Genomic DNA, 16752 nt, shown 5'->3' with positions numbered 1-16752 from the left:
TAGTTTCTCATTAAAATGCAAACAAAATTTAATTTCTCTCCCATCCCTACAACATTTGTGCATTTGATCTGCAGAAGAATTCTTCAGCTGTTCCTCCTCTCGGATGCTGCCTGTTTCTTCCCACCTGCTTCTCCCTTATTGTCATTTGTTGCTGTTGTTTTTTCTAGAAACAAAAAATGAGCAGCATCCAAAGAACCACAAAGAAAGAGGGGGGGGGGAAATCCCCAAATACTGAGAAGAGATTCATTTCTTAGGAAAGCCCAACATGTTTCGGCTTCTAGTAATTTGGGCCTTCATCAGGGGCTATAAAGAAGACAATACATTATTACATAAAAATAGACAAGTATAAATCACAACAGACGATGCAGGATTAAAATACAGGTACTTGATATATCATTTTTTCCTGTCCATTTTTATGTATTAATGTAGTGTATTTTCTTTTTTATAGCCCCTGAAAAAGGCCCAATATACTAGAAGCTGAAACATGTTGGACTTTCCTAAGAAATAAATTTCTTCTCAGCATTTTGGGATTTTTTTCTTCCTTTTTTTGTGTATTTTTTCTATGCATATATATATATTTGTAAGGCATCACACCATCATGCAGGGTGATGGCAGCATTCAATGGGGGTGAGGGGGAGGCATCAGGCATGAGGCATGGCAAGGGCATGAGGAAAGCGAGGATGGCGGGCAGGCAGGTGAGCAAGTGAGCATGGCGGGCAGGCAAGCAAACAAGGTAGGAGAGTGAGGCAGCCCAAGTGAACCACAGAGGAACAGTCAGGACTGCCTGAGGTAGATCTTCATCGACCATTCTGTTCTGCTGTTGCTGCCCTCCCCACCTCACTGACAGCCTCAGCAGTGGAAGGCATGGAGAAAGGAAGTGGCGGGTGAATAAAACAGTTGCTGAGGTGGTGCTCCAGCCACTCCCCACTGTTCTTGTGTCACTCACCTCAGATGGCCACATCCCTGCATCTTGCAGGACAAGATCTAAAAGGGAGGAGAGGAGGAAGCTTGGTGACTTGTGGGGGCAAGTAAAAGAGGATGCTTGGCAACTCACTGGGGGGGCAACCTGTTTGAGATTCTGTGTGTGTGTGTGTGTGTGTGTGTGTGTTTGGGAATCCTTAGGGGGGGTGGGAGTCTGTGTGTGTGTGTTTGGGAGTCCCTGGGTGTGTACGGGGGATTGGTGTGCAAAACATACATGGGCAAAACCCTTAGTTGTTGCTGTTGATGATGTTGTATCTATTGTTAATTTTGTCTACTAATTCATTTTAGCAGATGTTAAAATCAACTGCTCCACCAATCTAAAACCTGGCTACTTCATGAATCTATCTCAAGGCTACCCTACATTCTCTTCCCCCACCACTTCTTTTAATTGCATCAAAATTTCCAGGGAGTACACAGTTCAGTCATGAATAGTTAGCATTTATTTAAAAATCAAGCATGCAAGTTTGAGAGGCACAAGAGTGCGGGCAGTGTGCCTCTTGACGGTTAGTACCAGGATGCTGGACAGCAAAAAGGTGAGGTGAAATGAAAAAAGAACTGGGCCATCTCAGGAGTTAGTATCATTGAGCATTTGTTGAGGCCTTCACCCCAGGGCCCCTTGCCCTCCTCCTCCTCCTTGCTGCCCTTGCCTTTTCACCTGCCTTCTCTGAGCAAGTGATCAGTGAGCAGAACTGTACCAGAAGTAGTACAGGAGCCTCCTCTGGTCTTGCCTTCTCCCTCTGGATGGCTGCAGCCCACACTGAGCAAGAGTGCTGGTATGGACTAGGGCTTTCAACTTGTATTAGAGGTATAAGATGGGTGGCAAAAGAGGTCAGAATGTGACACTAAGAAGTGGCCAAGAAAACAAGACAGCTTCTATTGCAGGAGCAAGTCAGGGGAGGCTAGAGTGGTTCAGAAGAAGAATCTTTTGCTAGCCTAAAAGTGAGGATCATCCTTTCCCTTTCTATATGAAACACTGACTCAGAAGCCATAGACTTGACATTTCATCCAGAAGTTAAATCTAGCTAGTTATTCTAAGTAGCTAGAAGCCTTTCTTTCCAAAGACATGCATGCTTCCCTAATTATTACCTGTCAAGATTCTAAGTGGAGTTTCATTTCAATTCAAAGTCTGCTTATTTCATGTGTACTCCACCAACCATCTCACATCTTTGAGAGGATGAATAAGCCAGTGCAAAGATACATCTTACAGCATTTTCACTTCCTCAATTAAAATAGTATAGAAATCTATATATTGCATGGCATGGGCCAATGTAAATTTTGGATTGACCAGTAGATTCCAGTCACAGCAACAAAACTTGTTTCCGCTTCCACAATCCAGATTTTGAGCCTGGTTCCATGGTGTTTAAATGAAAACTTCCTGGGTTTCTGGTCTGATGATATATAGCATACAATACCTCCCCAAAAGTAAAGGCTCCCGAGTATGCCTATGAACACATAATCCACAGAGCCTATAGTTTTTTTAAAAACACACACAAATAATGCTGTATTTGACAGCAGTTATGATTTGCCTATTTTGTGATTACAATTTTGCTTTCATTTTGTTTCCTGGGAGACTGCCAAAACCTACGTCCCTTGAAGGGCGTTCACTGCAATCTCTAGACCCATATTCACATTCCATCTTTTCTTTCCATTTCACAAAGACCAGTGTAAAGCATCAACTGCATTCTAATCTCGCCTCTCCACTTCCTTGGTTAGTTCATCCTAAAACCACATTCTTAAAACAATACAGCTTCTAAAACTTTCATGATATCCCACCCACTGCCATCTCCAGCTAAACAGATGGCTCTTGCATTAGCATCTGGGCCTGAGACTTCACAGCAAACCTTGTCAGTATACTCCAAATTGCTGTGAGTCATTTATTCCCTTACATGAAAAGAAAAAAATGTGCTGTGTGTGGCCTTTGTCCTGAAGAAAGACCTCCATAGAATTTAGTGAGTAAAATTACAAGTAGCTTTGAGTTTCCTAGGCAACATAGACTAGCAGTTTCAAGTGATGGCATAAACCAGTATTGACTTAATGCAAAAAGTGTCTTGATCCTTGAGCTGCTAAGCAAATACACATACCAAGAAGTAGACTGAAAGACTTCCAGACACAATGCTGAGGATTAATTTGCTATTTTGCATTCTCTTGTTTCAAAGCTCTCTGAAAAAAGCTCAGGATACTTTAACGCATCTGGGATGGAGGAGACATTCTGTTCAATTTACAGTTAAAGGCAAACCTAATTCGTACTTTCTGAAACAATACGTGAACCAAAACACAGCCATCCTTCAAACTTTGCTCTGTTTCAAAGATTGCAAGGCAGTTATCCAGCCAAAGATATGCACAAAAATGCATATATTAGGGTAACGTTGGCATAAAAATGCATATATTCGTGTAAATAGCATACAAAATGCAGTATATTAGGGGACATTGTTGTGCAAAAATTACATAATAGGAGAAATTCACGTTAAAAGGCTGCGGCTTTCATGACGAGTTTTTTAAAAATTTGCAAACTGATGTGGAAATATGGAGAAATGAGAAACTGAGAGAAACAGAAATCAACAGAGTTGTCCATCCCTAGATCTAATCAAGAGAAGATGGCAGGGTTGTCTCCTATCTACTGTGTTATGATCTGACCAACAGGGCTCCTGTTGCTTTAAGGGGTGGGTGCATGAGAAGCAGAAATTTGAACTGTAGATTTTTTTCCCAGTCTTGAGATGCAGTGATTGGGAAAGCTGTGCCTTCTAGTGTCTGTTAATACAGCATTAAGTTAGGAACCCTGCCAGAAGAGGTGGGAAACGGAGGAAGAGGAGGGGAAGAAGGGGAAGAACTAATTGAAGGAGAAAGGTGTTGATCAGGCAAAATGTGAAAGGGAATGTTTCACTATATATTCTGGGCCACCCTTTCCCACAGTAGACAGGTACTCTGCCTAGGAAGAAACTGAATACCCAGCCCATTGTTCTTCAACCTTGCATCCCCAGATGTTGTTGGACTACAACTCCCATCATCTTTGGCCATTGACTAAACTGGCTGGGGTTGATAGGAGTTGTAGTCCGACAATAATCTGGGGACCCAAGGTTGAAGAACAGTGCCCTAGCCAACTACTTACTTAGATCCTGTTACACCTTTGTGGCTGGTGGTAGACAACAGAGGGAAGGGGAAATATCATGTTATCAAGACTTGAAGATGATAACTTTAAATCACAGTGATTAAGTGCACCTTGCACTTAACTGGTTGTTAATTGATGGTTTCGTAGAAAACCAAAAGATGTTTTGACTGCAGATCTCATCAGCCCTAGCCAGCATTGTCAATGATCAGGGAGGATGGCAGCTGTAGTCCAAAAAATTGGCTATCCCTGAATTATGGCATGTTGCTTTTTGTCCACTTTTGTGCCCTCAGAAAGGAAGCGGTTTTGCAAAGCATGCATACAACTACAAAAAAGGAGAAGAGGAAATGTTCACATTACAAGGAAATAAATAGGAATTAGGATTTTTTATTTTATTTTTCCAGGGAAAAGAGAAACTGCTACAACTGATTATGGGTACTTGCGATCAGTTAGTATGATGGATCTTATAGTTATGCATGGATATAAACAATTGTTAATCCTGTTAATTCCTGTTATCAATCCTCTATCATGGATTGATTCTCCCTATCAGTGTATTATATTACTTTTAATTATTATTGTATTAATTTGTGATTTTAATATTGTATATTGTATTTCTGTTTCTTTGGTAAATTGCTTTGCGTATTCATTTGAACTGAAGAGTGGAGCTGAAGTATTTTTTAAAATGTACCTAGTGAGCACATGACTTAACAAGGTGTGGCAAGCTGAGGTGCATTGAGAAAGAGCAATGTAGGACACGCACATAGTCAAAACCTGGTAATTGTGTGTGAAATCACACTGAAATTCAGAGGGGAAGAGGGAAATCCAGGCAAGAATGGCTATTAAGGGTGTGGTTACGCAGCCAAATGTGGATTAGAAATTGTTTTCTCATGTGAAGGCAAACTGTAGGACTTCTGAAAATTGTAACAGAACCCCCACACCATTTCATTTTCACATCTGAAATATATGATAGCAAAAAAACAAACAGAAGGGAACCTATTGGTACATTTTATAGGGGGCAAAACTTGCTCACATCAGTAGTCTACTTGTGTGACATTGTGACATTGGAGGAGAGGCTTCTGCAAGATTGCAACTCCTCTGCTGTGATTAGAAAAATAGCACACAAATTTTCTAATAATGGAGATGAAAGGGCAATGCACAAGGTCCCTCCCTCCAAAGTTACTCTGTTAACATGAGTAGGACCACTTGGTGAGCAGATTTTTCTGCAGATTGGAATGCATGAACTGGTCCTGAGTTGACATATGTGTTATCTAACGTTGCTGTATAGTACACAATGGGTGCAATAGGAAGCAAATGTTGTTAAAATGCTGCAATCGTAAACATACTTACTAAGGAAAGTAAGTTTTTTTCAGCCCAAGGGTTGTGTTGACTTGTAGGAAACCTTCTGGGAGCCACATACCAGAGACAAAAGTGGGCAGAACAAATTATACTACTCTTACTTTTCTCTAGTATGCCATGTTCCAGCTACATAAAAGTTAGAGGTTACTACACACACACCATGCACATCTCTCCACCCTCTATTCAGACATGCAAGAGGCGTTATCACAGTTCAGGAACACATTCCAGCCAGGCAAAAGCACAAGGGGGACACAGAGCAGGACTTGTGAGCGGTGTGGGTGGCCTAGGGTGAGGGAGTGTGCCTGGGGAAGGTTTCAAGGGCCAGAGACCTGGAGGGCCACATCTGGCCCCTAGGCCCAAGGTTCCTGAGTGTTGTATTAGGGAGTAAGTCCCATTGAACTGTCGCAGAGTGGCGCAATTGGGAATGGAGAGACTGAGTGAGACTTTATGTGTTTGAATCTTTGCTAAAGATTACACCTTCCCTGTAAATTAATCAGACAGAGACTTTAAACTTTAAAATAAGAAATAACTACTTTATCCTGGAAGTACATACTTGATAGGAAAGAGTTCTACATCTAGCTAACTAGCTAAGTTGAAGATACAAACACTCAGCCTAGTGTTTGCCCTCATGCTTGGAGGAGAGGGAGAGACAAAGGGCCTGTTCAGATGCCAGTATAATCTGGATCTGAGGCTTTTTGCAGATGCTTTTAATTTATTTATTTATTTATTGCACTTGTATACCGCCCCATAGCCGAAGCTCTCTGGGCGGTTTACAGCAATCAAAAACATTAAAACAAATAGACAATTTAAAACACATATTTTAAAAACAATTTAAAACACAATTTTAAAATGTAAAACAATATAAAAACAATTTAAAATACATGCTAAAATGCCTGGGAGAAGAGGAAAGTCTTGACCTGGCGCCGAAAAGATAACAGTGTTGGCGCCAGGTGCACCTCGTCGAAGAGGTCATTCCATAATTTGGGGGCCACCACTGAGAAGGCCCTCTCCCTTGTTGCCACCCTCCGAACTTCCCTTGGAGTAGGCACCCAGAGGAGGGCCTTAGATCTTGAATGTAGTGTACGGGTGGGTTCGTATCGGGAGAGACGTTCCATCAGGTATTGTGGTCCTAAGCCGTGTAAGGCTTTATAGATCAAAACCAGCACCTTGAATCGAGCTCGGAAACATACAGGCAGACAATGCAAGCGGGCCAGAATCGGTTTTATATGTTCGGACCGTCTAGTCCCTGTTACCAATCTGGCCGCTGCATTTTGAACAAGCTACAGTTTCCATACCGTCTTCAAAGGCAGTCCCACGTAGAGTACATTGCAGTAATCTAATTTGGAGGTTACCAGAGCATGGACAACTGAAGCCAGGTTATCCCTGTCCAGATAGGGACGTAGTTGGGCCACCAACCGAAGTTGGTAGAAGGCACTCCGTGCCACCGAGGCTACCTGAGCCTCAAGTGACAGAGATGGTTCTAGGGGAACCCCCAGGCTACAAACCTGCTCCTTCAGGGGGAGTGCAACCCCATCCAGAACAGGTTGGACATCCACCATCTGGTCAGAAGAACCACCCACTAGCAGCATCTCAGTCTTGTCTGGATTGAGCCTCAGTTTATTAGCCCTCATCCAGTCCATTGTCGCAGCCAGGCACCGGTTCAGCACATTGACAGCCTCACCTGAAGAAGATGAAAAAGAGAAATAGAGCTGCGTGTCATCAGCATACTGATGGCAACGCACTCCAAAGCTCCGGATGACCGCACCAAACAGTTTCATGTAGATGCTGAACAGCATGGGGGACAGAACTGACCCCTGCAGAACCCCATACTGGAGAGTCCAGGGTGCCGAGCAATGTTCCCCAAGCACCACCTTCTGGAGGCGACCTGCCAAGTAGGAGCAGAACCACTGCAATGCAGTCCCTCCCACTCCCAACTCAGCCAATCTCCCCAGAAGGATACCAGGGTCGATGGTATTGAAAGCCGCTGAGAGATCAAGGAGAATCAACAATCACACTCCCCCTGTCTCTCTCCCAACAAAGGTCATCATACAGGGCGACCAAGGCTGTTTCCATGCCAAAACCAGGCCTGAAACCTGACTGAAATGGATCCAGATAATCGGTCTCATCCAAGAGTGTCTGGAGCTGGCCCACAACCACTCGTTCCAGGACCTTGCCCAGGAATTTGGACTATTTGCATGAAGTTTTTGCCAACACGATTACATTCAGCTGCTTTTGCCTTTAACTCCGGATTAAATCGATGTGACAAAAACCTGAAATTGCTATTAAAATCCGCACCTGCTTGGGTGCGCTTCTACCGTGTATTACCTTTTAAGCGCCTTTTTTGGCTGCACAGTTTCTTTGCCATTAGATCCTCCCTTTTCTCCACCCCTTTAACTGTCTCTGGGCATCATTTTGTTTCCTGCTGTTGACGAAGGAACTTCTGGTCGCTCTTGCCTTCCTTTCTCCCGCTTCCCCCCCCCAATACATTTCCTCCCCCGCTCCTTTAAACAAAATCACATTCATCCCTCTCTCTTCTGCAGCGACACCAACGACTCCCCGAGGGTAGCAGGGAAGAGCTGGAGCTCAGGAAATTCCTTCCTGGGGAACCTTGGCCGACTCTCGCTGGAGCTACACCCAGGCTTGGAGAGCTTGCAGCCACAGCGAGAGGAGGCTGGCGAAGGTGCCGCTGGGGTAATTTATAAGCGCCCAAAAGCGCAGGGGAAAGGGGAGCTGCCTTGGTGTCTCATCCCAGCATCTGCTCCACTCATGAGAGCGATAATATTGAACAGTCAATGCTTCCTTTAGTAGCTGCTTTTAATGTCTCTCTAAAGATAATTGTTTGGGGTTTTTTTATGTGTCCCAGAACACATGCTGACGCTTGTCCCAGGGTGCCAAAGGAACACCAGTCTCGCACAGAGACAGCCTAACAGCCACGGATGGGAGCAAGGGAGATGCGAGAAAGCCTGCACCGCAGGGGAGGGGGGCAGCTGTGGATTCCCTTTCTTTCAAGCTCCTATTCCTCCCTTCATTTAGGGAAACACTGTCCCTTCCCAGCCTCTGCAGTTACCATGCTAATATGTTGGCGCGGCAACAAGGAAACGCCAATAGCAATAAACGCACACGCGTGTGAATGCTAAAAAGAAAAACAGCCACTTTATTTGTAGTGACGGCAGAAGTATGTGAAGTGTCAAAATCAATCGCGATGGAAAAAGCAGCATTTTTAATGTGGATCTTGGCTATTATGTGAACTACACTTGATCTTAGCCAAAAGGCCAAGAAGCGATTTTAGCCCCTCCTTATTCAATTTTTACGTAAACACCTTGGTTGGCTCCCTGGCGCGGACTGCATCACAACCACCGACTCTCACCAACAGAATGATATCGGTATTACTTTACGGAGATGATGCAGTTCTGTTATCGCTGACCTGCAGCAGACTACGTCGCCTGCTGCGGGCACTGGCGGAACATTGTGCCAAAGACCACCTAATTATCAATCATGCTAAAACAAAAGTACTAGTGTTTACTAAAAATAAGGTGAGACACAGCTGGCAGCTAAATGGTCTGAAAATTGAACAGGTCTCATCCTTTCGATACCTGGTGGTGACTTTTCACGCCTCAGGTTCATGGCGTTTCCATGTAAAGAATACTATCTCGGTTGCTCGGAGGACCTGTAAAGCACTGCTATCATTCTTTTACAACAAGGGTGGACAACACACCTCCTCTTCCATCCAAGTGTTTGTGGCAAAAGTCATATCACAAATGCTATATGGCTCGCAGATGCTAACTTTCCCGAAAACAGTTCCATTTGAACCCATACAGACAAAATTTCTGAGGGCCGTTTTCGGGATTCCATCATGTGTCTCAAACAACATTGTAAGATTGGAAGCTGGTCTTCCCTCTATTGAAGCACGAATTTGGAAACTTAAAATAAAGTTATGGCTAAAACTTCAATTTCTTCCTGTAGGCCTGGCCCCACTAGTACTTTCTGATAACTTTCAATCATCTTGGCACAAATCTTTGATGAAGAAAGTGGCATCCCTCGGCTTTTCATCTCCTATTATCTCCAAGTTAGGATACTCTAAAGCATGAACAGCCCTCTCCCAATGCATAATGGACATAGAATTGCAAACTCATTTAACTGTGCCACCTACCAAGTTTGACATTATCACCAGGGGCTTTGCCCCTGCTCAATATCTCAGCAACCTTTCTAGTCCCAGATATAGAAAAGTGTTTACCATGGTGATATTCAACGTGATACTGTCAGCCCTCCTTGAGGGTAGGTTTCATGGAGTTCCACGCGTAGAAAGGCTGTGTCCGTGTGGGATTGGAGAAATTGAGATAATAACTCATGTACTTTTATATTCCACCTTTTATCAAGAGATCCGTACTTTTAGTATTATCCCTATTATCCAATCGATCCCTGGTCGTAACTCTTTATTTTATACAAGATATTTATTGCAGGATCTCCATCCACAAATCACATACATAGTTGCTAAATTTTGTGCCACGGCCATTATAACCCGTAGAACATTGTTAAGTCAAAAGTCCACATAAAAGAACTTTGACAATGATTTTAACTTGTATAAAGAAACGGTTTTAAGTGTATGATTTTGCATTGGCCATTGGCTGTAATAAACATTGATTGCTATTATGTGAACCAGCCCAAAGAGAATATGTCTGCTCTCCCTTTCAAGAGAAAGAAGAAAGAAGGAGGAAGGAGATGTGGTCAACATCCTGTGCATATCAGTCTAGCAGGGAGGGAGAGACAGCAGGAGATCAAAGGATAGGTATAGCCTAGCAATCAGGAGGTCTCCTCTCTAGCTACCCTTTTTAACCCCATGCAGCCTCAACCCACAAGTTGGAGTTGAACCACATATTCCAACATGAACTTGATGGAGCTTACTTTCAAGTAAAAGTGAATAGGTTTGTGCTGCCTGTGCTTAAGTTAAAGTATATGCCTCTTGATTTAGGGTTTTTTCACATTTCACATTTTAAAAATGGGTTTTTGCCTCTTTGGCATCGGTTAACCATGTCTTTTCTGTAATGTTTAATGGGTATTTTCATGTCTGAAAATACCTAGCAGACACATTTCCAAGAACTTCAGTCCCTTGTTAATGGATGTGCCTTCAAATACTGTATTACCGAAAAAACATGGTTGATCCAGAGTTTAAGGGGAGGGGGAGTTTACTTTAATGTTTGAAGTTATATTCGGAAATGGCCAACTTTCTCTAGATTGTGTCCTGTGGCTTCAAATGTGATAACATTTTGAACAGCTGCAAGCATTTTTTGTTTTGCTTTGTGGTTTCAGTGGTGAAAATGGTTCTGTTGGTTGGTCTTGAAAATCAGTCTAACTTCATTGTAGATATCAAGTGAACTAATATATTCATATGTAATTGAAAAAAATCATTTTTATATAAATAAAGAAGGCTGAAATTTGGAGTTTTTCCCCCCCACAGGACCAGCTGTCCCTGTAAATATAGCTTTCTGGATGAAAACAAGAAGTTGATGCCTCGAAGAGATGTACCATCCTATCCCAAGGTACAATGTGATACATAATAATTCAAATTATAATTTTGCAAAGCAGATAATATAAACATGGAATAGTAGAGGGACTTCCCCATCGAGTCTCCTGCTCAATGCAGTAATTCTGCTGAACGCATCCCCGACAGGTGGCTGTCCAGCTGTCTCTTGACAGCTGTCTCCAGTGTTGGAGAGCCCACCACCTCCCTAAGTAATTGGTTCCATTGTTGTACTTCTCTAACAGTTAGGTTTTCCTGGTGTTCAGCCAAAATCTGGCTACCTGTAAGTTGAGCCCATTCTTTCATGTCCTACGCTCCGGGATAATCAGTAAAAGATCCCTGCCCTCCTCTGTGTGACAAACTTTCATGTACTTGAAGAGTGCTATTGTATCTCTCCTCAGTCTTCTCTTCTTAAGGCTAAACATGCCCAGTTCTTTCAGTCTATCCTCATAGGGCTTTGTTTCTAGTCTCCTGATCATCACATAAAAATATCATTTCCATCCCTTATTTATTGTCAAAATGTTTTCTGCTTAAACACTACCTAGATTTTCTACATAAAACTTATTACTTTGCTTATATAAAATATTCACAATGACAAATCAGTTCTGTTGTTGTTGTTATGTGCCTTCAAATCGATTACGACTTATGGCGACCCTATGAATCAGTGACCTCCAATAGCATCTGTCATAAGCCACCCTGTTCAGATCTTGTAAGTTCAGGTCTGTGGCTTCCTTTATGGAATCAATCCATCTCTTGTTTGGTCTTCCTCTTTTTCTACTCCCTTCTGTTTTTCCCAGCATTACTGTCTTTTCTAGTGAATCATGTCTTCTCATGATGTGTCCAAAGTATGATAACCTAAGTTTCATCATTTAAGCTTCTAGTGATAGTTCTGGTTTAATTTGTTCTAACATCCAATTATTTGTCTTTTTCACAGTGCATGGTATGCGCAAAGCTCTCCTCAAACACCACATTTCAAATGAGTTGATTTTTCTCTTATCTGCTTTTTTCACTGTCCAACTGTCACATCCATACATAGAGATCGGGAATACCATGGTCTGAATGATCCTGACTTTAGTGTTCAGTGGTACACCTTTGCATTTGAGGATGTTTTCTAGTTCTCTCATAGCTGCCCTCCCCAGTCCTAGCCTTCTTCTGATTTCTTGACTATTGTCTCCATTTTGGTTAATGATTGTGCCAAGGTATTGATAATCCTTGACAAATTCAATGTCATTGTCAACTGTAAAGTTACATAAATCTTCTGTTCTCATTGCTTTAGTCTTCTTGACGTTCAGCTGTAGTCTTGCTTTTGTGCTTTCCTCTTTAACTTTCATCAGCATTCATTTCAAATCATTACTGGTTTCTGCTAAGAGTATGGTATCATCTTCATATCTTAAATTATTGATATTTCTCCCTCCAATTTTCACACCTACTTCATCTTGGTCCAATCCCGCTTTCCGTATGATATGTTCTGCGTACAGATTAAACAAATAGGGTGATAAAATACACCCCTGTCTCACACCCTTTCCGATGGGGAACCAATCAGTTTCTCCATATTCTGTCCTTACAGTAGCCTCTTGTGCAGAGTATAGGTTGCACATCAGGACAATCAGACGCTGTGGCACCCCCATTTCTTTTAAAGCATTCCATAGTTTCTCATGATCTACACAGTCAGAGGCTTTGCTGTAATCTATAAAGCACAAGGTGATTCCCTTCTGAAAGTCATTGGTCCGTTCCATTATCCAACATATGTTTAAGATATGATCTCTGGTGCCTCTTCCCTTTCTAAATCCAGCTTGGACGTCTGGCATTTCTCACTCCATATATGGTAAGAGCCTTTGTTGTAGAATCTTGAGCATTACTTTACTTGCCTGGGATATTAAGGCAATAGTTCGGTAATTACTGCATTCTCTGAGATCCCCTTTCTTTGGAATTGGGATATATATTGAACGCTTCCAGTCTGTGGGCCAATGTCTCGTTTTCCATATTTGTTGACACATTTTTGTCAAAATTTGGACAGATTCAGTCTCAGTAGCTTGTAGCAACTCTATTGGTATGGCATCTGTTCCTGGTGATTTGTTTCTTCCAAGTATTTTAAGAGCAGCTTTTACCTCACATTCTAAAATTTCTGGTTCTTCATCATATGATTCCTCCTTGAATGAATCTGTCATCCTGTCATCTGTTGTATAGAGTTCTTCTGTGTATTGCTTACATCTTCCTTTTATTTCATCTCAGTCAGTCAGTGTGTTCCCCTGTTCGTTATTCAACATCCCTACTCGTGGTTTAAATTACCCTTTCATTTCTCGAATCTTTTGGAATAGGGGTCTTGTTCTTCCCTTTTTGTCTTTTGCTTCACTCCATAGTTCTTCTGGTTCTCTGTCAACTAAGTTTAAAGCCTCAAATCTGTTCCTTATTTGATCTTCATATTATTCTGGGATTATTTAAATTGTATTTTGGCATGATTGCACTCTTTAAGTACCTGAAGGGCTGTCACATAGAGGAGGGTACAGATTTGTTCTCTGCTGCCCCAGAGGGCAGGACTAGGTCTAATGGTTTTAAGTTGCAGGAGCATAGATTCAGATTGGACATTAGAAGGAACTTCTTGACAGTAAGGGCAGTTCGGCAATGGAACCAACTGCCTAGGGAGGTGGTGGGATCCCCTTCGCTGGATGTCCTCAAGCAGAGGCTGGACAGCTATCTGCGGGAGATGCTCTAGCTGTGGATTTCCTGCTGTGAGCAGGGGGTTGGACTCGATGGCCTACAAGGCCTCTTCCAACTCTATGATTCTATGATTATGATTGCTTTGTTCTTCTGTAGCAGCATTTCCCAACCAGTGTGCCTCCAGATGTTGTTGGACCACAATTCCCATCTTTCCTGACCATTGGCAATGCTGGCTGAGGCTGATGGGAGTTGTGGTCCAACAACATCTGGAGGCATACTGGTTGGGAAAGGCTGTTCTACAGCTTTACTCTAATTCTCGATACGACCAGTTCATGATCTGTACCGCAATCTGCTCCTGGTCTTGTTTTTGCCAAAAGTATGGAACTTCTCCATCTTCTGCTACCAATTATATAATCAATTTGATTCCTATATTGACCATCTGGTGATGTCCATGTGTACAGTCGTCTTTTCGGTTGCTCAAAAAAATGTGTTTGCAAGAAACAAATTATTGGCTTCACAGAATTCAATAAGTCTTTCTCCTGCTTCATTTCTGTCTCCTAAGCCCCATTTCCCCACAATTCCTAGTTCTGCTCTGTTCCCTACTTATGCATTCCAGTCCCCCATGATTATCAGAACATGTTGTTTTGGTGTGTGATCAACTTCCTCCTGTACTTCTGCGTAAAATCTCTCCAATTCTTCTTCTGCATTTGCCGTTGGAGCGTAGACTTGGATGATGGTTATGTTAATAGGTTTCCCGTTTACTCTCATTGATATCACTCGCTCAGACCTTGTGTTGTAGCTCCTAATTGCTTTTGCTACCTCACTATTAAAGCAACCCCATTTCTTCTTGATTTTTCATTTCCTGCATAAAATATTTTGTAGTTGCCCAATTGAAAATGTCCCATTCCCATCCATTTTAATTCACTCACACCAAGTATTATAATGTTGATAAGTTCCATTTCTTGCTTGACCATTTCTAACCTTCCCTGGTTCTCACGTTCCATGTTCGTATTGTGTGCATCATACAACTCCGGACTCTCCTTTCGCATCTGTGCACATCAGCCTCTGGGCTTCCTTTCGGCTTTGACCCAGCTGCGTCATTAGTCACAGTGCTACTCGTACTTGTCCTTTGTTCTTCCCCAGTAGGTCGATGAGTGCCTTCTGACCTGGGGGTCTCATCTTCCAGCACTATCTCGTGTTGCATTTTGGATACTCTCTAGGTTTTTTGTGGTAAGAGGTATTCAGAGGTGGTTTACCATTGTCTTTCTCTGAGTTTGGATGCATCTTAGTCTGGTGTCTCAGCTTTGACCATTCCACCTTGGGTGCCCCTACTAGGAGTCTAGCCTCTTGGTCTAGACTCCTGACGGCTTTGCTCTCAGTTTCTTCAACACTCTCAAACCCCCTCACCACGTTAAGGTGTGCATCCTAAAGGAGGGATCAGTTCTAAGTCAAAAATTTTAAACAATGTTTTTAAAGATGTTGTTTTAATATGTTTTTAAAGATGTTTTGTTTTAATATATTCTAAAGTCTGTTGTTAAGATGCTTTAAAATGTTTTTAGTGTTTTGTTTGCTGCCCTGGGCTCCTTCTGGAAGGAAGAGCAGGATATAAATTTAATAAATAAATAAATTTATGTGAAATAAGTTTCACTGATTTTAAAAAAATTAATTGCACTCCTGTTCAAAGTAATATTATTAGGATCATAGAGTTAGATGCTCAACATGAGAAATTTAATCATGCTAGGAAGTGACAGTTCTTCATACAGTTATTCATTGTTATAATAAAATAGATAACGCAATCTAAATCACAGAATCTCACAATACAACATTAGCCTTTATAAAAATTCTGTTTGCTTCAGTGTTTTCTTTTGCAACAAAATTTCAACCAGTTTTAACATAAAAACAGTTCTATGCCACCAATTTCAAAACTGAGCTAGGTAAATTTGTAAATATATTTTGTAATTTTATTCAGGTCTAATAGCATAAGCCCATTAGGACAAGGTTTATTTCCCTCTGCAAGGTAAATGTCTGTCTTTCCTTTCTTCTCAGACACTAGAGCAGGGGTAGCCTCAAGATGTTGTTGGATTACAATTTCCATCATCCCTGACCATTAACCATGCTGGCTGGGGTTGATGAAAGTTGTAGTCCACATTGGCTATTCCTGCATTAGACATTACATTATCAAGAATGGGATAGTGGTTGGACTGAAGTTTTGTCTAAGGACCAAGAAAATGAGAGATTAATTACTTCATGCTTATAGTTTGTTATTTATTGAGGATTGTTTTCCTCCTGGTTAGTTTGGCTAAAGATCCTGAAGCACACCTTTTACAGGGCAGGGGCACCTTGTGAAAGTCTAATCTGCATTTGAGGTAAACATATTGTAGATGAGCTGCTCTGATTAACTAGGGAGATGTCTGATGTGAATGTACATGGATGTCCCTGCATTATATTGCATAATCCAGTTCCCTTTGAGTCCTATGATTCCATTATTATGAACACACTTTTGTGACACCTAATTTGACATCAAAGAGGGTTTTCCTCAAGATGGGACACGCTGATACTATACTGAAAATTTAAACTGTCAATAAACTGTCTTAATCATCTTGACAACCTCTGCTAAATGATCCCATTGGCCTCAATGGGAGTTTCTCTTCAGGTGATAATAGCCACTGGAGGATGGATTTTCACTAGGATTACAGTGGGAATGGAAAAGGTCAAACATCCACTCACCCCTCACCAGTCCCAATTTCCCCCATGGCAACCCCTTAGATCCTCCCCTTTTACTTCCTGCAACTAAACCCCTTCCCTTTCCCCCTTTAGACGTTGTTAAGCCCCCTCCTTTTTCCTCTTGTAAGCTTTGCTTAAGCCCCCTCCCTTTCCCCCCTTTAGATCTCACTAAGCCCCCTCCCTTTTACCCCTTAAAGCTCTCCCTTCCCCCCACAGGTCACCAAATCTCCCCCCACCTTCCCACGGGTCACCAAAGCACCCCCTCCTCCCCACAGGTTGCCAAAGCTTCCTGTTTTCCACTCCCCAACTCAGTCATGCTGCAATTCAAAGTGCCATTTGTGGTGGTGCTATGAATCGCAGTGTGACACAAATACATACATGCATATAGAAAACATACATATATAGGGGGAAA

The 16752-nt window shown here is 42.1% G+C and overlaps 1 protein-coding gene across 4 annotated transcripts in view; it reads left to right on the top strand.

The window, feature by feature from the left end:
- Positions 1-16752, top strand: part of PDE9A (phosphodiesterase 9A) — a 115306-nt gene that overhangs the window by 64317 nt on the left and 34237 nt on the right. For all 4 annotated transcript variants that reach the window (XM_061627561.1, XM_061627562.1, XM_061627564.1 and 1 more), the window contains one exon: positions 10896-10977. In XM_061627561.1, the coding sequence (XP_061483545.1) occupies positions 10896-10977 (82 nt within the window). The remainder of the gene's footprint in view (positions 1-10895; positions 10978-16752) is intronic.

The sequence above is a fragment of the Rhineura floridana genome, chromosome 5 (genome assembly GCF_030035675.1).
Source record: "Rhineura floridana isolate rRhiFlo1 chromosome 5, rRhiFlo1.hap2, whole genome shotgun sequence".
NCBI classification, from domain to species: domain Eukaryota; kingdom Metazoa; phylum Chordata; class Lepidosauria; order Squamata; family Rhineuridae; genus Rhineura; species Rhineura floridana.
The sequence above is the reverse complement of the archived record's forward strand: the minus strand, read 5'-3'. Positions and strand labels throughout refer to the sequence as shown.